General features: G+C 43.4%; 1 protein-coding gene across 1 annotated transcript; it reads left to right on the forward strand.

Moving 5' to 3' along the window:
- The first annotated feature begins 6,536 nt into the window (after nt 1–6,536).
- LOC125522337 (squamosa promoter-binding-like protein 10) lies at nt 6,537–11,182 on the forward strand. The gene is made up of 3 exons (XM_087535105.1): nt 6,537–7,317; nt 10,281–10,465; nt 10,565–11,182. The coding sequence occupies exons 1-3, from the start codon at nt 6,659–6,661 to the stop codon at nt 10,945–10,947; spliced, it is 1,227 nt and encodes a 408-aa protein (XP_087391231.1). The 5' UTR covers nt 6,537–6,658; the 3' UTR covers nt 10,948–11,182.
- Nucleotides 11,183–24,697: the final 13,515 nt, after the last annotated feature.

Raw genomic sequence — 24,697 nt, forward strand, 5'->3', positions numbered from 1 at the left:
GTGTTTTCATGTACACAAGGCAAGGCATGGCAGGGGTCAGGGTAGTACTTGTACTGTTGCATGCTCACCAATTAGTCTACGGATACTGATTACGGGCGGCACAGCTGCACCACGTGTATGGATTACGATGGATGTGGGAGGGGCTAGGATGCAAATGAGCTGAGCAAATCTTTATCTGCACCAGATCAATGAGCTGTGTGCATTTAGTTTGGTGGGAAAACATGCCTGCGAGCTTAGAGCATGCATTTTCCAAGGTCAATGCATGGACAAATTTGAGCCCCCCTTATGTCCGCGGACAGGCGGGATCGAGTCTCATTTGTCCGCCCTGGCATCCGTGCTGCATTTCTCCTCTCTAGATCCATGCAACCTATGTGACATAGATCGTTCCATAGGATACATTCGACATTCAATAGTTCAACATATGGCATTTGATAGTTCAACTTACGACAAATTAAATCATAGGACACGACATGGTACAACATTGAACCTAAGAATACTTGACCCGTGCCAGGGTGACCGGGATGCCGCCTGGCTGTTGGATCAACGCCGGGCTGGTGGGGATGGCATCCGGCCACAGGTCTCCGCCCAGTACCAGCAGGGCACGAGCTGCTACTCTCGACGAGCTCCCAGTTCACCCCGTCGGGGTCTGATCGTGTTTCGGAACTGGACATGGCAAGGATAGGAGAGGAGAGGGGTAGAGATGAGATGGGAGGGGAGTGACAATGAGAGCTAGGGTTAGGGTTTTGGGCAGATCGGGCGAATGAGGATTTTGTGGGGTACGGGGCCAGACCAGTGCAGGCCAACATGGTGGACATGCCCAGACGTCTTCGAACAGCCCCATACCCACCCTAGGGGGGGGGGGTCCGTTCGGGAAGGTGCAGCTTGTTCGGACAAAAGGGGCGGCTATATGGGAAGTCCCTTGGAGATGTTCTTATACCCTTGCTATTAACTGCGAGGGTTAGCGTTTTTAGTTACTACAAACTTATATTCTCAGTGTCACTGTACCAACGAGCAATGTGCCTCTGTTCTTGTTCTATGCTACTTTTCACTGAAAATAATTCTCATTTTTGACGCCATTGTGTGGCTCACTACGATTGATTCTTTCAATAGTAACAGTAAATGATACATGTTGACCTCAGGAAAGCCCATATAGCAATATATGTTGAAGCATAAAAATGGACCAATATCACCTTATTCACAAAGTTGAACTCAGGTCACAACATTCACAAGTATATCCTATAGAAATAAGCATTTAGACACAACATCACATTCCACTGCAATATGCAAACATGTATCAACATTTAAAAAATTGCTGATATTTCATGGACTCATTAATTGTCATTCAGTAGGTGTTTTTTCTTCATGGACTCATTAATTGTCATTCATTGACTATAATTAAAGTATGAGCATCAATTGCAATTATATGAGGTGATGTGCATGTTTGTTGTTATGGATATGTGCTAAAACTTGTATTGTCAACGAAAAATTCAACATTGTTGCCAACTACATGAACTATGCAAAGAACTAGTGCTATGAGCCTGACTGTGCTATCGCGATACATAATTGCTTTATATGTACACAACATTATGTATGCATGCATACACCTACAGTACAATCCATTTCCTTCTTCAAACATTGCCTAAAAGTATATAAACATATTTTTAGCAGAATAATCAGCGATTCCATTACAGTTTGATTTGTGCTTATTAAACAAGCTTATGCAATTGCCAACTCCCACTTGTTAGTTTGGTAAACCTTTTTTTAAGCCATCCCATGATTTTGCTATTTTATTGACAAGCATGCCATCGAAGAATTTCCATCCATGACCCAATTATTCCACATGCTACGAACTTGTATTATGTTAACTATAAGCTTCATCGTCTAGGAGGTAACTTAAACATCTCATTTTACTTGCTCAAAGAAAACAGCTCATGTTTCCACAATGGTTAGCTCACACAACTATTTTGCATTGACTGTTGGCTCTGCTGGTGTGTTAACGAAGGAAAGCCGGGCCCTTGTGGGAAAGTAAGAAACCAACCCTATAGCTTTGACCTACACTAGACAACAGCCAAGTGGCCCTCAAGAAAGCACCAACTGCTCCCTAGCTGCTTGGTAGGTGTTGTTTGTGCACAGGAAACAAACAGACAAAGATCATAGTATCACAAGTAGCAGCAGTGGTAGTCTTTGTTTAGTTATCTCCTCCCTTCCCTTGCTCTTTCTGCCTATCTGTATCGTTTCGATAGTACACATGCACACACACATGGTCAATGGGATCGAGCATACGTTTTGAGGAGAAAAATGCTGAGAGCAAGGACAACTCCAGCGGGATCACCAAATGAAAGGCACAAAATGTGCATGGACGTGTCCGCAGACAATGGGCGTCATCAAATAAAACCAGACATAGCAAAAGGACCTAAAAAACAACTAAAAATCATATTATACTTCTCCCCATCGGAGATGAGGTCGACGAGCACTGCGCAGGGCAGTCTGGCCTTGTCGTCATTGGCGGCCGGCGCAAATGAGGAGGAGCTGACGACGGACGCCTCTTTGGCAACATTGTTTTGCTGGCCACGCGCGTCATCGTCATCAGCTTCGGCCCCCTCGAAGAGCCGGTTGCAGCCCACCTTGTTCATGCGGAGCTACCAACGGTCGTGGTGGATGGTGCGGGTGTTGTGCATGGTGACGAGCATGGCCCGGTGGACATCAATGATCGCCGGGTCCGCCGCAACCATGGACGCGACAGCTTTATTCGCGCGTTCCGCGCCCAGTTAGTCGTCTATCAGCCATTGCTCCTCAGGAGTTGGAGGTTGTAGTGCTGCTCCGCTTGCAGAAGTTTGAATGTAGACACTGCTGGCTCCTCCACCGACACCTGCTCCTCCTCTGCCTCCTGCTCCATCTCCTCCTCCTCCGAGCTCGGTTTCGAATCCAGAGAGCTCAGAGTTGGCCCAACTAAATGCGGACCCGATGCCGGGCCTCTGCGGCGTGGACCTCCGCAATGATTTTTGCACGGCACCACGGTGAGAGCTGCCTCCACCACCCATGAGGGGTGCCCGCCATTGTGTCAGCAGATGACGAACGATTATGCAAAGGGGCTCGGACGGGGTGAGAAGGGGTGGTTCAACGGTGGCTCGAACTGCAGAACAGATAGCGGAGGGGTAGATTACTCGGCCATGGTCGGACGGCTTAAATAGCCGAGGAAGGCAGAGTAGTTAGCTAAATGTGGAGCACGAGAGTAAGCATTCCGGGCTCTATGCTGGTGTGAATGTCATTTAGGCGGACGGCTAGTCAGCTTGTATGAATACGAGTAGCCGGCCAATCATGTCCGCTCTGAATGCGCGGAGGATTCTCGAGATGCGGAGAAGGGTTTTTTGGGTGGGTCCAGGGTGCTGGAATTCGACGTGAGGACATCTGGCCCAGAACCTGCCCCTAGTTTGATGTCAGTTTGCATGAATTCATACATTTGGATCGGTCTAGACAAATTTAATGACCGCGGGATGACTAAAAGTGTCCGGACCGCAGTCGAGTTAGTGATCCATGTTGTAGTTACCCTAAAGAACACAAAAGGTTGATGGAACATCCGGCCCAAAAAAAAAAAGATCAAGTGAGCACATATTCGAATCAGCATCACATCGAAATTAGTAGTTGACGAGTACTCGTTGCAAAGATCACTCCAACTCCCCTGGTGTGCGCCACTTGTCGCAACCTGGGGTTTTCCTTTTTTTCATAGATCCGTTTATTCAAATGTTTTATCTCTCAAACCGTGCGTTCAAATCTCGAACCGCTTTCACCGTTGGATTTCTCGTGTCGAGATCTTCAAAACTAGATCCTATGTTGATAGGTTTTGACGAACTTTTTTTCATGAAAAAATCAGACGAAAAGACCGAACCGGGAGCACGAATTTTTTTCCTTTCTGAAAGAGGCCCGCCCGTGCCTCTCACACGAAATCACAACCGTGCCTCTCGCGGAAAAAAAAAATGTTTTTTTTCGTTTCCGAGGAGGCACGGCCGTGACTCTCGCGAAAGAAAGAAAAAAACAGAAAACGAGTTTTTTTTCGTTTCCAAGAGGCACGGCCGTGACTCTCGCAAAAGCACCCCCGTGCCTCTCGCGGAAGCAAAACCGTGACTATCGTGAAAGAAAAAAAAATAGAAAACATGTTTTTTTTGTTTCCGAGAGGCACGGCCGTGACTCTCGCGAAAACACACCCGTGCCTCTCGCGGAAGCAAAACTGTGACTCTCGCGAAAGAAAAAAAAACAAAAAACGCGTTTTTTCGTTTTCGAGAGGCACGGCCGTGACTCTCGCGAAAGCACACCCGTGCCTCTACCGGAAGCAAAACCATGACTCCCGCGAAAGGCGTCTTTTCACACAAAAAAATTTCAATTTTTTTGTTGAAAAGCTAAGAAAGACCGATGAAAAACGAAAGCGTCGAAAACAACTGTTTCAAAAGCCGAAAATGCATGCGGAAAAAAGTCCGAAGGGAGCGCCCAGAGCGCGACACGTGACAAACAGCTGAGAGCGCGCCAAATGGCGCTGATCGTTGCGAGGCTCCCGAAGGAGCGCTCGTTAACTAGTTGCTCTCGCATCACATTTTGATTTTGCAACCACAAGAAAAACAGTAAGAAATAAGTAAATGGCCCACGCAAGTGTCCATGCATGTCTTCTCTATGGGTGGTATATGCTTCCTCCTCGAAAAACCACAGCGACTTGTTGCACCGGAACAACAACGAGACGGCCCGGCCATCTTCGTCTAGTGAGGCAGCTGACACATACTACATGCCATGGAAAAAGTTCAAAATAAATCTTAAACTTGTAGACGAAAGCTAATTCGAACCCTGAATTCTTAATTCCAAGAATCAGCATACCAAGCTCTTTAATCCTGGTTTATTTTGAACCTTGAGCACGTTCCCAAACAGGGATTGTGGACCTGGCAGGTGGAATCCCATGATAGTTGAATGTGCTCGCGAGTGGGTCGGCCCAAAAGACACAAACAGAATTTTCTTTTTTTTCGTAGCATGGAAGTAAAAGTACCCAAAAAAATTAACTCTCGAGTAATCAAACTAGCCCCACGAGTTTCGAAGTCCATTCGCTTAGAGCATCTCCAACAAGTGCACAAAAGTTTCATGTGCTAAAATAGTTTTAGCGCGCCACTGTAGCACTTTTAACGCGCCGGACCCAACATTGGTTTAGCAGATGCCTAAAAACGCGCGCCCAAAAAACACGCAGTGCAAATTGTGAAGTGCACGCAATCCGGCGCCCAAAATTTGTAATTTCTGATAGCACTTTTTAGCGCGTGCCCAAATTTTTTCGTGCGTGCAGTATTTTATCGCTTATGTTGAAGCTGTCCGGCGCCCAGAAACCCGAATTTTAGCGCCCGAAACAGTTTTTGTGTGCCTTTTGAGATGCTATTAGCCACTAGTCCATCCGTGTCCAAATTTGAAAATATTTGTCAAGGACAAACGTATATTGGAAACGTGCAGGCCCGAACGACATTTGAAATATCTGCATTTTTTAAAGTGCGAACACTTTCTGAAAATTCTGAATACTTTTTTAAAAATGAATGATTATTTTCAAGACACAATTAATTTTGAAAAAGCAAACACTACTTGGAACATAAACATTTTTTGCAAAAATGCAACAAACATTGAAACCTGAACAAATTTTAATTTTCTTAGCAATGTAAAAAGTGTTTGTATAGTTTTGCAAAATCTAAAATGTATATTTGGAAAAATGTTAACCTGTCACATTTTCGAAAAAAATGTTGTTGGCATTTTTTACATTATTTGCGTTAAAAATATTCGTTGTTTTAAAATTATTTAGATTTTTTTCAATAAATGTTTTGAAGGCTTTCCAAAATGTGTTCATATATGAACTTGTTCCTATCTTTTCTTATATGTAACGCGCAATTTATAACGACTAGCAGCTGTCATGGCGATTGGTTATGTCCGGCTGCCGCGAGTTCCAGTTCCCTAGCTAGCTCGAGATCTCTCACAAGCTCACTGTTGTTTCTATTTTTGTCGCTCCTAATATATGAAAAGTGGGTTCGTGTATATTTTTTAAAAATATTTATTTTCATTAAGAAAATGTAAATGAATTTATTATCATTAAGAAAATATAAAACAAACAAAAAAACCGAGCATAACGAGCGCGCGAGAGACCACGTTAATAGGCCGGCCTGATTTGTTCTAATGTCCAGCCAGCCTAGTCAACAACCCTTGCCACGTCAGCAAATACCAGCTAAACTTGTCTCAAGAAAAAAAGCAAATACCAGCTAAACGCCTTCAGTTCTAAAAAAAAAGCCTAAACGCCTTCAAGGTTTAAAATTGACTGGGAACGGAAAGTTCGGTGTGCTAATTTGCAGGATTAAAAGTTTAGGTTCGACTTAGCTTTTGTATACAAATTTAAGATTTGTTTTGGACTTTTTCCATATGCCAATCCCGGACAAGCTACGCGCCAAGAGTTATTGCCAACGAACACGCACACACTCATCACTCTCGCTCCCTCCTTCCCTGTCTTCCTTTTTAACCACCTCTCCGCCCTCCACCACCTTACACAGCACAGCACAGCACAACCTCGATTCATACAGCTATCGAGCGAGCTTAGCCAACCACACGCCTCCCAGCTGCTAGCTTCCCCGGCCTCCCGCCCTCCCCTTGTCGGGCCATGATGAGCGGCGGCAGGATGAACGCGGCGGCGAGCGACGACTTCCCGTTCGCGGCAATGCAGCAGCCGCCCTACGTCGGCTTAGAGCACGCCGGCGGCGGAGGAGGAGGCCAGCGCAACCAGGGCGCGATGATGTACGACAACTTCGACTTCGCGGCGGCCGCCGCCGCATTCGGTCAGTTCCAGGACGCGCCGCACCACCAGATGCTGGCGCTGCCACCGAACGGCAACGGCGCCGGCGGGCTCGTCCCCATGGCGCCGCCGCCCATGCCCGGGATGCAGCTGCAGATGCCGCCCATGCCCCACGGGATGCACAGCCACGGCGACGTGTACTCGGCGATGGGGATGGTGAAGCGCGAGGGCGGCGCCGGGGACGCGGGGAGGATCGGGCTGAACCTCGGGCGCCGGACCTATTTCTCCCCCGGCGACATGATGGCCGTGGACCGGATGCTGATGCGGTCCCGTCTCGGCGGCGTGTTCGGGCTGGGATTCGGGCGCGCCCACCACCAGGCGCCTCGGTGCCAGGTGCAGGACTGCAAGGCCGACCTCTCCGGCGCCAAGCACTACCACCGGCGCCACAAGGTGTGCGAGTACCACGCCAAGGCGGCGCTTGTCTCCGCCGCCGGCAAGCAGCAGCGCTTCTGCCAGCAATGCAGCAGGTCAGCAGAGTCAGACCCCATACCCCACTCCACCCTCCATCAACTCTCTCTCTCTCTCTCTCTCTCTCTCTCTCTCTATATATATATATATATATATATATATGTATATATATATATATATATAGAAAATGGTTGTGTATTTCTGGGAGTACGTACTCCCGCTTCTCATATACCACATAGATAAATCTTTTATATCACTTTATTATTTTTAATATACTTCATTACTAATTATTAGATACCTCAAAATGAGTTTCATGAAAAAAATTCATGTGAGTCTACATATTTTTAAATGTTTACGTATATACTGATGCGTTTGTACGTGAAAAAGGTATATTATAAAAAGTACATCGCAGATGATATTTTTTCAACAAAACTCGTATTGGGGTATCTTAGAATAGAGGTAAATACACGAGCAGTCATAAAATTTGCACGTGATGGTCAGTTTGGTGCATAAACTTGTAAAATACATGTTTTTAGACATCAAACTTGCGTGGGCGTGCAAATGCGGTTCTTTCTACCGTAGCTGGGCGTATTACATGCATGCACGGCGTGCCAACATTACATGGGCCCTCATGTCAAAAAAAACATTACATGGGCCTGCTGTCAGTGGCTGAGGAGGTGAGTAATGCATGCATTTTTTTCCAGAAAGCACCCTTGCATTTCATTTTTTTACACAGAAAATTCTGAAATAAAACGGAAAAAAAAGATGGATCAGTATGGATGGGATTCGACCACACCTACAATTCGCATGCATATTGCCCGCCAATCGGCTAACTGACGTTTGACGTTTGACGTCTAACGTGCACAATTAGCTTTATATATGAGGACCATTCTAATTAAAATAGAAATCAAAACCAGAAAAGGGTTCGTGAAAAGGTGGAAGCCCCGGTTCGAACCATCCGGCCACAATGACACATGAAAAGATAAACACAATTTATTTTATGTATTTTGCTTTTGTTTTTTCTATGTAAGAAAACAACTTATATTCTAGATAAATTTTTTGGACAGATTGACCAGATTTGTCTATTGAAATTGAGTATTTTCCGGAATGAATGCATGCATTTTTTACGGACAAATCAACCAATTTCCGTTAGAGTATCTATAGCAGATCCCTTATATGCGGATCCTTATAGTGTGTTTACAGTTGTTCAGACAACTTTTTGGCGCAAAACCGTAAACTGGAGATTATTTTATGGGTCGGCGCGATATGAGGGATTTGCTAGAGATGCGCTTAGAATTCAAAAAAATACATTAGAAAATGTAGATAAAACAAAATATAGTACAGAATGAATGTATGTTTGCGGGCAAATCAACTAATTTTTTGTTTGAAATCGAATACTTTTAAATGAAAAAACCTAGATAAAATAAATTGTACTTTAGAATGAATGTAAATAATTTCCTTTGGACAAATCAAAAGAAATTTCTGTTTAAATTCGAATAACTTTAAACTTAAAAATCTTGATTAAAGAAAATATAGGTCAGAATGAATGTACATATTTTTTGACAAATCAACCTTTTTAAGAATTTGAATAACCCAAACAAAAGATAATATAGTCCATAATGCATGTACATAAATTTCTTTCGAACAAATCAACAGAATTTTGTTTGAATTCGAATAATTTTAAATTGGAAAACTAGATTGAAAAATATAGGCCAGAATGAAGGTACGTAAATTGTCCAGACAAGTCAACTAAAAATTTGCTTGAATTCTAATAATTTTAATTTACAAAATCTAAAAAGCAAAATATAGTGCAGAATGAATGTCCATCATTTCCTTTCAGACAAATCAGCGGAAAATATGTTTGAATTTTAATAATTTAAATTTGAAAATGTTGAGAAAAGAAAATATAATTCTAAATGCGTACCTTTATTTAGCCTAAAGGAGCTACACATTGGTAGTCCGTGTAAACAACAACGGTGGTGTGGTTGTTACAGCTAGTCAATGGTTCGAACTCCCTCAGACCTATTTTCTAGTCCAAATTATTCACAACGCACACTGACAGGCAGGACCCAGCGGGATACTATTTAACATTACCTGTGTTGGAGGGCTTTTGTACGAAGTTTTAAAAAAACTTGAGGGTGTTTTTATAAAAAATATCTCATGCACAACGCTTCAGCCACTGACAATGGGCCCCGGCCACGCTGGCATGCCATGTAGGCAGTGAATACATCCGTGTACAGGAAATGTGACCGTATTTGCACGTCTACGCAAGTTTGATGACCAGAAACACGTATTTTACAAGTTTATGCACTAAACTGACCGTCGCGTGCAAGTTTTATGACTCCTGGTGTATTTACCTCCTTAAAATATTTAATGAAGTATATTGAGAATAATAAAGAGATATAATTAATGCGTATATGAGATATATTGAGAATGAGAGTACATACTCTCAGGAGAACAGAAGAGGAGTATAGAAGAGGAGCCAAACTTGTGAACTGATGTTCTTGCACAAGTATACTCCGTAGTCCGTAAAGCTTAGCTAGGTTGCAGCTTGGCTAGTGGGAACTGTTTGCCTTTCCAGTCTTCACTATGTTTTTGGTTCATCTCGCTTCTCCGTTGCAGCGGCCATGAGGTCTCAGTCTCAGAGACGACCAGTCCTTGCATGTATAGCACAAACATGAGCTTTTCAATGGCGTTCTCCGGTCCTGGGGATCGATGGAGACAGGATCAGGAAAAGAAAAGGTGATCCGCTTTCTTTGGGCTAGCTGCAGAGTCCAGACTGCTGCGTGCTGCGACGAGTGGCTGATCCTTGGCAGGCTTTTGCCCTGGGCATATCCCTGCTTTTCTCGCATTGACCAGTGTTGTGTGGCGGTGCCAGTGGCGACTAGACTTTTTCATATGGGTTCACATGCATGCATCACCTGTTGAGCTAGCCAAAATTTTAAGTTCTTTTAGGTACGTACAACTTGAATTTTATGTTTACCTTAGCCTAAGCTGTTCTTGTACTTTGGATCATCTTTAGGTTCCACGTGCTCACGGAGTTCGACGAGGCCAAGAGGAGCTGCCGGAGGCGGCTCGCAGAGCACAACCGTCGCCGGAGGAAGCCGGTGGCCAGCAGCACCATGGCGGCGTCCAAGGACTCGGCGTCGCCTTCTAAGAAACCCAACACCGGCGCCATCGCCAGCTCCTACACCGCCGACAACAACAGTAAGCCCACAAGTTCTCTTTCTCCAATTGCATCCTACCTAGTGCAATAATCATCATTTATCAGGGCTAATTTGTCCTTACGTACAATCTATTGATCAGCACTGAGCACGACGAAGTCGACCATCTCCTCCAACACGAGCGCGATCAGCTGCCTCCAGCAGGGCCAGGCCAGGGAGGTAGCGGCGACGAGGCCGACGGCGCTCACCCTTGGTGCGACGCCGGAGAAGGACGACCACCAGCAGCAGATCAGGAACGCCATGCAGCTCCACCACCATCAGGAGCAGCAGCACTTCATCACCTCCCTCTTGCAGAACAACATCCGTAACAGCAACATCCTGTCGTGTTCCTCGGTTAGCTCCAGCACGGTGCCATTGGCGGTGGCGGCCAACGGCGAGGTCTCCGACCAGAACAACGACAACAACAACAATGTCAGCAACAACGTCAACAGCGGCATGCATATGTTTGAGGTGGACTTCATGTAGATGTTGGATCTTGAGCATTAGGCTTATAACATACTCCATCCGTTTCATAATCTAAGACGTTTTTTTGGCACCACACTAGTTTAAACACCACATTTGAAGTAAGTGGTTATAGGGCAAGGTGCCGAGGTCCAGTGTTTGGTGAATTGGGGCTAAACAGGATCGAAGTGTTAGATAATCTTGTGAGAGTCCCCTAATAGCAACTACTCCCTCCGTTCCTAAATATTTGTCTTTATAAAGATTTTCAACAAATGACTACATACAGAGCAAAATGAGTGAATCTACACTCTAAAATACGTTTATATATATCCGTATGTGGTAGTCTATTTGAAATCTTTAGAAAAACAAATATTTAAGAACGAAGAGAGTAGTAGGATAGGTTGATAGTAGTACACGACTTGGAAATTGGATAAGCAGAGTCAGCACTGGTATTTGGAGTAGTAGTAGTCCTAGATGGAGTTGAGTCGTGTAGGCTTAGAGTTGGAAGAGATAATATCGGTTATGCATTGATTTTGACAGAGTACATGCCATATACAGCCCCCCCCCCCCCCCCCCCCCCCCCCAGCCAGAACTCCATTGGCATGGACGTTAAGGCTGGATCTGTACTCGTGAAACACCGGTGATGGTGGTCCTTTGGTGGACAAAACAGCAAACTGGGAGCTAGACAGAACATGTAACACTCGAGCTTCTCCGAAGGAAACCCGGTCACGCACAAAAATGAAGATCAATCTTAATGTGCTTGTTGCTTTGATGCTGCATCGGGTTGGAAGCAAGATAGTATGCATTGATATTCTCACAATAGACAATGGTGGCACGCTGCGGTGGACACTGGAGCTCGTGAAGGAGTTATCGAAGCCAGCATGACTCTGCAACACAGTTAGCAACGCCTCGGTACTCTGCCTCTGCACTGGAATGGGACACGATGACCTGCCGTTTGAAGGACCAAGAGATGAGGTTGGATCCAAGAAAAACTCACAAACCAGATGTGGATTTCCATGTGTCCGGACACCAGCAATGAGGTCCGTGGAAGCGGACATGTAAAACTGGAGTCCATAATGAGGTCCGTGGAAGTGGACATGTACAGCTGGAGTCTGTAATGCGAGGTGCCTTGGAGATACTGAAGGATCCCCTTGATGAGTTGCATGTGAGTGTTATGAGGCTCATGCATAAACAAGCACACCTATTGAACTGCATAGGAGATGTCCGGCCGAGTTAAAATGAGATATTGTAAGGCACCTGCTAAGCTGTGGTAGTAAGTGAGATTGGACAAGAGATGACCAACGGCAAGGCACAACTTAGAGCTACTGTCAATGGGTGTGGAGACTGGTTTGCACACTAGTGTAGAACCGGGCTTTAGCACCGGTTCGTAAGGCCTTTTAGTGCTGGTTCAGCAACCGGCACTAAAGGATGGGGACTAAAGGACCCCCCCCCCCTCCCTTTAGTATCGGTTCAACACCAACCGCCACTAAAGGGCCAACACGTGGCACGAGCCAGCGCCGGGGGCGGGGAGAGCATTAGTAGCGGTTGGTAACACCAACCGGTACTAAAAGGTTTAGGGGCTCTGGTTTTATTTTTCATTTTTTTTCTTTAATTTTGTGTTTTCCATTTAATTTTTTTCAGTTGCTGGTATTTTACGATACTACATATTGTATAATTTAGTATCACTATGTGAAAAAACCGTTGATTAGTTCCAAGTGGATGGATCCTAAGTGATCAAGTAATATGGATTATCATCATCATCATCATCATCGTCATCATATTAATGTAAAAATTCTTGCATCATATCATCACCAACAACACTAGCTAATAATGATCATAGTCGTCATTACCACTATTTAATCATCATTGTCATTACCGCTATCTAATCACTACCGACACTAGCTAATAATAATCATCATAGTCATTACCACCAACACTAGCTATTTAATCATCACAGTCATATAGTGTAGCACATCATCATCTTCAAACTCATTCTAGCTTAAAGAAGAAACATTCACTTGTACCAGAAGCAAAGATATCATCGAGTTCAAGATGGTCATGAGATTATAAGCGTTCATAAGACCACAAAAGCAAATCACTTTGAGATTAAGTTCAGGACGAAGAACACGGACATGAGAGGACAAGTACTAAGAGCAAGAACTAGCTAATCACTCCTGCAGCTCTCTCTCATGTAAAATAGTATAGAACATGTGTACCTCTCCTGATTCATCATATTGGAGCATGCAGATGAACCTGACTCCTAATTATGGGCTACGCTTTTGATTGCTGTCCCCTAGTACTTCTCTTCGATCGTTCACAAATTTGCTCCAATTTTTCACTATTAAGCACTGCCCAGTTTTAGAAATGCTGAATACACTCATGTGCAATGTAGGATGTCTTGGCCGTAAGCTAACCATTGCCATGCGACCATTAGTATCGGTCCAATGAGGCACAACTATCATCGGGAGTCCCTGTTGAAGAGCATCGTATAGTAACATACTTAGCAATGAAGTTTAGCTTAAAAACAAAGTATGCAAAAGATGCACTAAGGATAAATAGTAATTTTTTTACCATATTTCCAAAATTGATGTGACCGTAGTTCAGTACGAACACTATTGGTCATACGTTTTGAGTACTAAGATTTTTAAGTCCAGGAAAATAATTTCTCTTGACAGATCCTCAAGCCATGAAACATAATGACTTATCTCCTCGCAGTTTAGTTCAGCCCCGGGACAGTGGACGGTCATGTCTACCAAGCGTCGGACATGTTTGCTTGAATGGAAATAAGCTGTCAATAGAAATTAGTTGTCAAGTATTTTTGAATAAACAATATCGAAGACATAAATATGGTTGAGAAACTCACATAATGGTAGAACTGGAGGCGTCTGCACATCGACCCAGATGTCGATATTACATTCAATATCATCTTCCGGACGAATATTAAAGGTGATAAGCATATAAGGCTCAAATGCATAAGCCTTGTAAAGTGCTCTCCAAGTTTCGCATTTAAAATAGGTCTAGGTGTCTGCATTGTATAATTTTACGTCGAAAGTATAACCATGCTCGGTCTTCAAGTGAACTCTCTTTACCTCCATAGTTTTCATAGGACTGAAACCAATCTTATACAAGATAAAAATTCTTACATGGCAGGGGATATGCTAGTAGAATAGTAAAAGTTAAAATTATAAGTTGAAGAAAATGAAGCATAAGTCATGCTTAATTACGAAAAAAGACTTGTCATTGTGACTTACTGTATCCACTTCGAAGGTCTCTGATACGTCTCCGTCTTATCTATAATTCTTGATTGTTTCATGCCAATATTATACAACTTTTCCATACCTTTGACAACTTTTTATATGATTTATTAGGACTAACTTACTTATCCAGTGCCCAGTGTCAGTTCCTGTTTGTTGCATGTTTTTGGTTCGCAGAAAATCCATATTAAACGAAGTCAAAACGCGATAAAAATTTACGGAAAATTATTTTGGAATATATGTGATTTTCAGGAGGTGGAATCAATGCAAACGGGGCCCAACAGTGCCCACAACCCACCAGGGCGCACTAGGCACCCCCTGGCGTGTCCAAGTGTCTTGTGCCCTCCTCGAAGGTCGGTTGGGGCCCTTCTTCTAGCGCAAGAAAAATAATTTATGGAAAAAATCATGTAAAAATTTCAGCGCAATCAGGGTTACGGATCTCTGGGAATTTAACAAACCGTGAAGAGCCGGATCTAACGAACGCGAAACAGAAGAGAACAGAGAGGGAGATCCAATCTCGGAGGGGCGGGAGCCCCTCCGCCGCTATGGTGACCATGGACCAGAGGGGGAACTCTCCTCCCATCTAGGGGGGGGGCAAGGAAGAAGAAGGAGGAGGGGGGCTCTCTTCCCCTCGCTTCCGGTGGCGCCGGAGTGCCGCCAGGGCAACGATTGGGACGGCGATCTATCAACAATCTTGCTACCGTCAATACCAACTTTCTCCCCCTCTATGTAGCGCTGTAACACCTCTTCTCCCCGCTATAATCTCTATAGGTTAACGCAGCAGAAAACAAATTTTTTCCGACCTACGCACCAGCCCAGGACCACTATGGAGACTGCATACATGGTTTGATCTTTTTCGTTACCGACTCATAGCGCAGCGGGAAGTAGAGTCGATGACGATGGGCGGTGCAGATCCCGACAGCTAGGATTTACAACCTACCAACCGCGAGGATGTATACCCTTATCTGCACTTCAGGCAGCCCTCCGGGAGGCTGTCGAATAGCCCCCCGGACGGTGTCATGGACAGCCCTTCGGGAGGACCTTCGAAACTCGAACGGTCACTCGGACAGCCCTTCGGGAGGACCTTCAAAACTCGGACGGCCACACGGATAGCCCTTCGGGAGGCACTCACGAACTAAGATCGAAACTACGATCTCTCTACAGAGTTGCACACATACGGTGTCATCTATCCAGTAGGGCTTCGCCGTCCAGAACTAGTTCCTGCTGGAACCCAGACAACCTTTCGGCTCTACGAAACTATTTCACGGGGAGGGAGAGAGAAGCCAGATCATTGCATGGCACTTGTATGTGAGAAGGGATGAGGAGAATGGAAGCCCCTTCTCCTCCTTTTATAAGCCAAGGCAAGGGGTGGGATGGTGGAGGAAATACCAAAACATCCATGCTATATGTCCCACATGAAGGGTGAAATGGTAACTCAAGTGGGGCACCAAGGGGACACCATGGAGGCACCCCCTTGGGTAGCCACAACCTTGCTCCCTCCCATGGGGGGGGCAACAAGCCACCAACATGTCTCCTAGAAACATGGGTGCTCCCTAGACAAAAAGCCACCAAACATGTAACCCCCGATTTGTGGGATCTTGTCCCCTCGTGCTGAGACAAGATGTTTTCCATGAAACATTTTTTCTGAAAAATTCCGGAAGGTCCCAGAACATTTCCGGCACCCTCTAAAATTATTCTAGGCATGATACCAAACATTTCCGGTGTGGTGATTTTTATCAGCGAAAAGCAACAACGGCGGTTACGGCAGCTCCAGAACATTTTCGATTTTTTCTCTCCGAAAATTCCCAAAAGTTCCCAGACCAATTCTGGGGCCCTCTAAGAATTTCCAGGCGAGTGCCGAAACCATTTTGACGTAATAATATATTCCGAAACAACTTTTCGATTTTACCGAAACTCTTTCGGTGTTCTCTCTCCGAAACTCTTCCGTTGTCTCAGAAACTTTTCTGGTGACTTTCTCTCAAAGTCCCTGTCTAGTATTCAGCAGATAGATGACCTTTAAGCGTGTGACCCTATAGGTTAGGTGAAGTATAGACATGACCTGGAACCCCTTCCGATCAATGATCAACATCGGAGCCGTGGACACCCATATAGACCCCTATACCCACACGAATGAATATTCGAGTGAACCTCCAGTTGCCGTGTGCTATTCCTATTGCTTCGTGATATGTTACAAATACCCGAGGTGAGATTTACTTTCATCCCCGTGGATCAACGACTTGTCCACTATGCTAGTTACCTCGTTACCGGTTTTGTTCTCTTTTCTCGTTTCCGTGTCGCGCATCCCTGTGATCAAATCACACTATGTATGGCCAGACGATGATGGATACCGTAACACCGAGAGGGCCCGAGAATATCTCTCCATCATCGGAGGAGCAAATCCCAATCTTGAGCTATCAAGTTACTTGACACACTTTTCCATGAACCCGTAAGCCGCCGTAATAGCCACCCATTTAGGGATGACGTTTAACAAACCCTAAAGTTCATGAAGCAAGTATGAAGAAACTCAATACTCTCATGGTCTAAGGAATTATGCAAACGTTAACCATCTCTGTGTTATGTACCATTAATTTGTGACGAACGAATATCATAGCATAATATCAATCCGGATCGATTCAACACAAATGTTCTCTTAACATTGTGCCCTCAAAGTTGCTGGCATAGACATGCCCATGACCAGGAAAACAGAATCATCATGCAACACTTGAGCTAGTCTTAGAAGCCAGACTAGGAATACTTACCGTTTATTACTCCACACGTGCATATGAGTCTTCCTCCGAGCCTCGTGTTATTGGAGACTCGAGAACCATAGCAGTTATAGCATAGAACATAAACATAATTATGAACATGTAGATAAGTAATAGCATTTATTATTGCCTCTAGGGCATATCTCCTACAGACTCCCACTTGCACTAGTCAATAATCTAGTTAATGTTAATGCACTTTACACCTATGGCATACCGGTGTAAAAATTGCTTCGCATGTGGTATAGCCTGATTTCCATCGGATCTGACAACTTCAGTTCCATGTCTATCTCTTCATATCCTCGCGTTTTCACGCTTTCACAAAATTCATATTTTGTGCGGACTTGGCTTTTATGTATGTGAATCACAGGTCGAACCTGGATTCCTCAGACTGAGTTATGGGGAAACTACCTGTAGTAGTGTCCCATTGACAAAAGCCATCTTGGAACCATACTAAGTTCATGAATGAACTATATGATTCAACATATTGTTTGTCGCTTCTAAAGCGTCAACATACTTATTCATTTGTTATAGAATTCGCCACAGTATCCTGTTGGGAACAATTTCCAACTACCGTGCCACCATATTGTGTATTACACAAGACCCTTAACTTAAATCGAAAATCGCATGGAGAAAAGATGAAGACTGTATCGATGTAACATTTTACAACGAACTCTTCATGATCTCCGCTTACGAGAAAACATATAATTAGTACTTACTCTAGTACTCAATGACATCTTTCATTGTTGTCCCACGATCAGTACTTTGATCACTTTAGTATCCATACTCGCAACACCTTGGGAGTATCGGACATATCTGGTTGTTTTACATACCATGGAGTACATGATTAATCCAAACACAAAAGTGTGTGGAATCTGCATCATGTATTTTGCTCATCAGTGTTTTGGGACACCGAGTCTTGCAAAAAACTCTTCCATGTGACTCCGTCAAGAATCACTCCTTGGCGGTTTCAAATGCTAAAAGGTTTTAGCACCTTGTCAATATGCATTCATTGCTTAGCCCTATTAGGTAAATCTATCGCCATAGATCATTATGCCTAATATTGAGGCTATTTAGCCTAAGAACTTCATCAAAAAACCATTTTCAAATGAAGTCCTAATTCGTGTTAAGAAATTTATTTCCAATTAACAATGTGTCAAGCACACAAGGTTTTTAGAAATATTATTACGCTCCCACTTACTTTCTTGAATTACAAGCATCTTCGTTACCCATTGATGAAGTCAGAACCATTTGACCATTTCATCAAAGCACGAAGATTCAAACTCCATTTCGCTCTCTTCTGTCCATCACTGGAACTCTGAAGTTTGCACCCTTACTAGCATCCTCTGGATAGACATAATGCCTTGGACTGTAACACATGCAAGTCCTTGGTTTCATTTCCATCAGATGGAAATCCTATTGTCATCCATGTTTCATATCTCATGATTGAAATATGTATTTAATTGCTAGTTCAACCCGAACCGACTTTAAGCATCGCTACGATGAAAACAACCTCATCGTAGTCAACTCTTGAACTTGTTATTTTAACAAGTCGAGCTTTATGGATAAATTTTTTTATCCGTATCAGTTTTAAGTTCCATAAATATTTGTTAGACTCTAAGTCTTCCGAAAGGTGTATCGTGGTTTTAATCTTGAATCACTTATATGGAAACTAACTCGGGTTGCATTGACATTTAGCCAATTCCAGAGTCAGGGCCCATCAACGCTTCCTTGTGTATCGTAGGTATAATGTTGTATAACAGCAATATCTCGTTTGTGCACCTGAGAGGTTTGCACGAGCCTTGCCTATGTGGTTTAGCTGCAAGTTTGACTGAAGTTCATACATTTTATTGTAGAGACTTCCGTATCAGTCGTAGTAGGAAACTCTGGAATTACTTCCAAGGTCTCTTTCCTTTGATCTGATGACGAAGATACTGTTTATCTCGTCGAGTTGCACTATTCTCCCACTCACCTTTTTTGAAAGAACCATTCTCTTTAAAAGCACACCATTTTGCGGCAAAACTATTTGCCTCGGTATAGTGAGGGAGGAATACCCAACATTTTGGTATAACCTACAAAGTAGCACTTGTCTGATTTGGATTAGGTTTGTAACCTTTTACACAAGCCCCATATTCCAAATTTTAAGAAAAGATATAACATGGTTGGGCGTACCATACCATGGCTTCATTTCAACAGACCCGATGTAGCTCTTTTCAGTGTAAAAGCCGTAGTCTCTAAAGCATCACTTTAAAAGGGATAACGGCAAATTTATTTATGTCATCTTTGACCTTACCATGTCATAAATGGTTAGATTACATCTCCACGGACTTTCCACTTGCAGTGGTGTTCCGGGAGGTGCAAGTTATGAAACCCCTTTCACAACTCATCAGACATTCGCTAAACATGTAACTCAAATATTCCTTTGTGCAATCAAATTGCAGAAATATAATTTTCTTGTTACAATAACTTCTACTCCATTTTTGAAAACCTTTCGAATGATTTCAAAAGATCCAGACTTACGTCTCATCAAGTAAATATCCATATATCTACTTGAGTCATTTCTGAAGATAAATAAATCCACCACTTGCAACAACATTTATTGAACTACACACATCAAAAATGTATGATCACCAATAAGTTTGTTGCTCGTTCCTTATGGCCTGTGAACGGTATTTCAGTCACTTCACTTTTCGGAGGAAAGTTGCAAGTGTCAGATTATTCAAAATCAAACGACTTCAAAATCCATCATAATGGAATTTTTCCATGCGGGTTTCTCCAATGTGACCAAATGCAGTGCCACACATGTGTGGTATTCTCATAGTCTCGCGACATTTAGCGTCAGCGTTATGGATGTATCATATTACCATCAATATTCATAACATACATCCCATCTTGGATGGAAGCATGACCCTTCATGTTATTCATAATACTTAACAACAATTGTTGGTTTTATGAACAACTCTTTTGCAACAAACATTGTGCAATGGGCTAGAGTGTATGAAACTCTAAAATGAATTATGAAAGTAAACCCAGAGGTATTGTATTATTATCAATATTCATAACATACATCTCATTCATAATGAAAGTATGGCCCTTGTGTTATTCATAACATCGAACATAAAAAGTTCTCTTATGAACAACATTCTTGCAAGATACCTTATGCAATGGGCTAGAGTTTGTAAAACTCTAAATGAATTATGAAAATAAATACATACGGCAATACACCGATGGAAGGTACAGTAACATTTACTATGTTCCATGTGTATACCTTAACCTCATTTCTGGCTAGTCGTTTTAGGCCATAGTAGCTCTTACATTGATTTGCAACAGAATGCAGTCGAGCGGGTATCTTTGTGATTAACTCACAATACCCAAGAATTAGTGATTAACATGTTTAACCATAATTCCCAAGAACTATATCTTTGACCAGCCTACTATACATCAAAAACTTGTATGACATTCATACATGAGCTGGATATTCCAGTCATCTTTCTTTCTGCCTTTATACTTCTAACAGTTTAACTTTTAGTATTTCTCCTACTCGCAAAAGAAGCACCCAACTTAAGAGTGGAGTTAGCCCCGGACTTACTAGGCGTGTAAGTCATACTAACACCCTTTGGACACTTCCTTTCTCTTTAAGTTGTTGCTTTATTCACCTTTCATTATATGAGAGGCGTTCTTCTGGATCCCTTTCCCAACAGTCAAATGCATAGTAAACACTTTTACTAATACTTGCAAACAAACATTTCTTTGTTTGTATCTGAAAATAATCTTCAGTTCCATGAATATCATATAACTATCCCAACTTTCGAAGTTTGGGTTTCATGGAAGCAAACATATTCCACTTGACCGTAACAGAATTCTAGCTTTTGGACCGAAGGACGAGAGTCACATGATCCATAGCATTAGCGGGAGGATACGGAAAGCATGCGATAGGACAAAGTCCTTCTCGGTACTTTTGAGGACAATCCTCACATTACGTTACCAATCGTAAAGTTTTTACCAGAAATTTAACAACTATTCAATTTTAACAGGGAAGGTGGAAACGCGAGCCATTATTCTCCAACTATTTTGCAAGAAACACTTAGAGAGTGTTCATAATTAATTGCACTGAGAATTAAACATGTTAATTCAACAGTGCGCTCTCACTCAAATCAATATCTCTCATAATTAATTTTGAGTGATACAAGATCCAGACTTCAATTCATCGCCATAGAATCATCATCTCATAACGGGAATTTTATTCGGTAGGCCAACTTGTCGATCACATCTCTATGTGACCCTTGCTCATCTTTCGATGTGTGTGTTCTGAGCTCAGGACGATCCTGCCATGAACATCAAGACAACCAAGTGATCTTGCTGCGAGGTCTGACCTCACCCGCCTCACACTTCTCTAATCGTTCGTACCCATGCATCCATGGCGCACCCCGAAAAGATAGGTGCCGTGACGGTGCTACACTTGGGAGAACACTAACTACTTGATATTTTAGTGAGAGACCACCCTAATAAAAAGCGACTAACGCGCAATCAAGAAGGGTGCATCATAAGGGATAAACATCTCAGGCAACTCATAATAGCATGATACGGTATAGCCCTTTCTGGCGGAGAAGTCTTTCATTTCTTCGTCTTCGGCATTCGCTTCGGTGTTCACCTTCACGAAGATTGCCACCACCTTGTCGATGCACCAGATAATATTGCTATCTCTATAGCTAATAAAATAAGTGCATTACTTGAGGTTGACACGCAGGTCATTAAAGTGACAATCATATGGCACCAACCATCATGCCGAATCATGACACGCAGGTCATGTTAATTACATCATATAGTCATCTCATACATAATCAAAATAAATAGAGCATTGCTATACCACATCACATGCACATCCTACAAAACCAAGTTAGACGCCTCTAATAGTTTATACAAAATTTTATTTTACGTGGCTTCTAAGGTTTTGACTTAAACCACAGCTACCAACGTTTTATCATCAAGTATGATTATTCAAGTTGCTAGATTAACATCTCGGGGTGTATGAAACGCGAGATAATTAAATCTCGAGCCCCATACTAAACTTCGTCATACGCATGACCTCCGTGCAGATCATATCTGCAATGCCCTTTCATCTGCGAATTTCATCTTTCTTTTGACTACGGCAGAACCCAAAGAACTGATAGCACCTCCATGATCAACTAGGATCACGGATTTCCAGAACTTTGTCAAATTCCACCATGCTATCTCGAGATTGAGCAAACGCAAATTCTAGGGAAGCAACAAGAACGTCGGGTAACAAATTTCATCTATCACCCGCATAAATAATTTTCCGCAATAGATCTCATCTACTACCCAATTATATTATGCAATACCCATACATCTCCATGTATTCTAGATCAAAACATGCATCTACGCATAGCACGGCTCTTGATGCCACTGTAGGGTAACGCAGCAGAAAACAAAAATTTTCCGACCTACGCACCAGCCCAGGACCACTATGGAGACTGCATACATGGTTTGATCTTTTTTGTTACCGACTCGTAGCGCAGCGGGAAGTAGAGTCGATGACGATCGGCGGTGCAGATCCCCACAGCTAGGATTTACAACCTCCCAACCGCGATGATGTATACCCTCATCTGCACTTCAGACAGCACTCCGGGAGGCTGTCGAATAGCCCCCCGGACGGTGTCGCGGACAGTCCTTCGGGAGGACCTTCGAAACTCGAACGGTCACTCGGACAGCCCTTCGGGAGGACCTTCGAAACTCGAATGGCCACAAGGACAACCCTTCGGGAGGCACTCACGAACTAAGCCGAAACTACAATCTGTCTACAGAGTTGCACACATACGGTGTCATCTATCTGGCAGGGCTTCGCCGTCCAGAACTAGTTCCTGCCGGAACCCAGACAACCTTTCGTCTCTACGAAACTATTTCGCGGGGAGGGCGAGATAAGCCAGATCATTGCATGGCACTTGTATATGAGAAGGGATGAGGAGAATGGCAGCCCCTTCTCCTCCTTTTATAGGCCAAGGCAAGGGGTGGCGTGGTGGAGGAAATACCAAAACACCCATGCTAGATGGCCCACATGAAGGGTGAAATGGTAACTCAAGTGGGGCACCAAGGGGACACCATGGAGGCACCCCCTTGGCCAGCCACAACCTTGCCCCCTCCCATGGGGGGCCCTCCAACAAGCAACCAACATGTCTCCTATAAACATAGGTGCTCCCTAGACAAAAAGCCACCAAACATGTAACCCCCGATTCGTGGGATCTTGTCCCCTCGTGCTGAGACAAGATGTTTTTCGCAAAACATTTTTTCTGAAAAATTCCGGAAGGTCCAAGAACATTTCCGGCACCCTCTAAAATTATTCTGGGCATGATCCAAAACATTTCCGGTGTGGTGATTTTTATCAGCGAAAAGCAACAACGGCGGTTACGACAGCTCCGGAACATTTTCGGTTTTTTCTCTCCGAAAATTCCCAAAAGTTCCAAGACCAATTCTGGGGCCCTCTAAGAATTTCCAGGCAAGTGCCGAAACCATTTTGACCTAATAATATATTCCAAAACAACTTTTCGGTTTTACCGAAACTCTTTCGGTGTTCTCTCTCTGAAACTCTTCCGTTGTCTCCGACATTTTTCCGGTGACTTTTTCTCAAACTCCCTGTCTAGTATTCAGCAGATAGATGACCCTTAAGCGTGTGACCCTATAGGTTCGGTGAAGTATAGACATGACCTGGAACCTCTTCCGATCAATGATCAACATCGGAGCCGTGGACACCCATATTGACCCCTATACCCACACGAATGAATATTCGAGTGAACCTCCAGTTGCCATGTGCTATTCCTATTGCTTCATGATATGTCACATATACCCGAGGTGAGATTAATTTCATCCCCGTGGATCAACGACTTGTCCACTATGCTAGTTACCTCGTTACCGGTTTTGTTCTCTTTTCTTGTTTCCGTGTCGCGGCATCCCTGTGATCAAATCACACTGTGTCTGGCCAGACGATGATGGATACCGTAACACCGAGAGGGCCCAAGAATATCTCTCCATCGTCGGAGGAGCAAATCCCAATCTTGAGCTATCAAGTTACTTGACACACTTTTCCATGAACCCATAAGCCGCCGTAATAGCCACCCATTTACAGATGACGTTTAACAAACTCCAAAGTTCATGAAGCAAGTATGAAGAAACTCGATACTCTCATGGTCTAAGGAATTATGCAAACGTTAACCATTTCTGTGTTATGTACCATTAATTTGTGACGAACGAATCTCATAGCATAACATCAATCCGGGTCGATTCAACACAAATGTTCTCTTAACATTGTGCCCTCAAAGTTGCTGGCATAGACATGCCCATGACGAGGAAAACGGAATCATCATGCAACACTTGAGCTAGTCTTAGAGGCCAGACTAGGAATACTTCTTACCGTTTATTATTCCACACGTGCATATGAGTCTTCCTCCGAGCCTCGTGTTATTGCAGACTCGAGAACCATAGCAGTTATAGCATGGAACATAAACATAATTATGAACATGGAGATAAGTAATAGCATTTATTATTGCCTCTAGGGCATATCTCTTACAATCTCTACTTAAACATGGTGCTCAACTGCATATGTTATTTCCCAATGATCTATGGTTATCCTGTGATGTTTGAGTAGATCCGTTTTATCCTGTGGGTTAATTGTGATCTTGGTTGGTATGATTGTATATTTTATTTATGGTGCTGTCCTACGGTGCCCTTGATTGCTCTCTGACTATA

The sequence above is a fragment of the Triticum urartu genome, chromosome 7A (genome assembly GCF_056163025.1).
Source record: "Triticum urartu cultivar PI428250 chromosome 7A, HENAU_Tu73, whole genome shotgun sequence".
Lineage (NCBI taxonomy): Eukaryota > Viridiplantae > Streptophyta > Magnoliopsida > Poales > Poaceae > Triticum > Triticum urartu.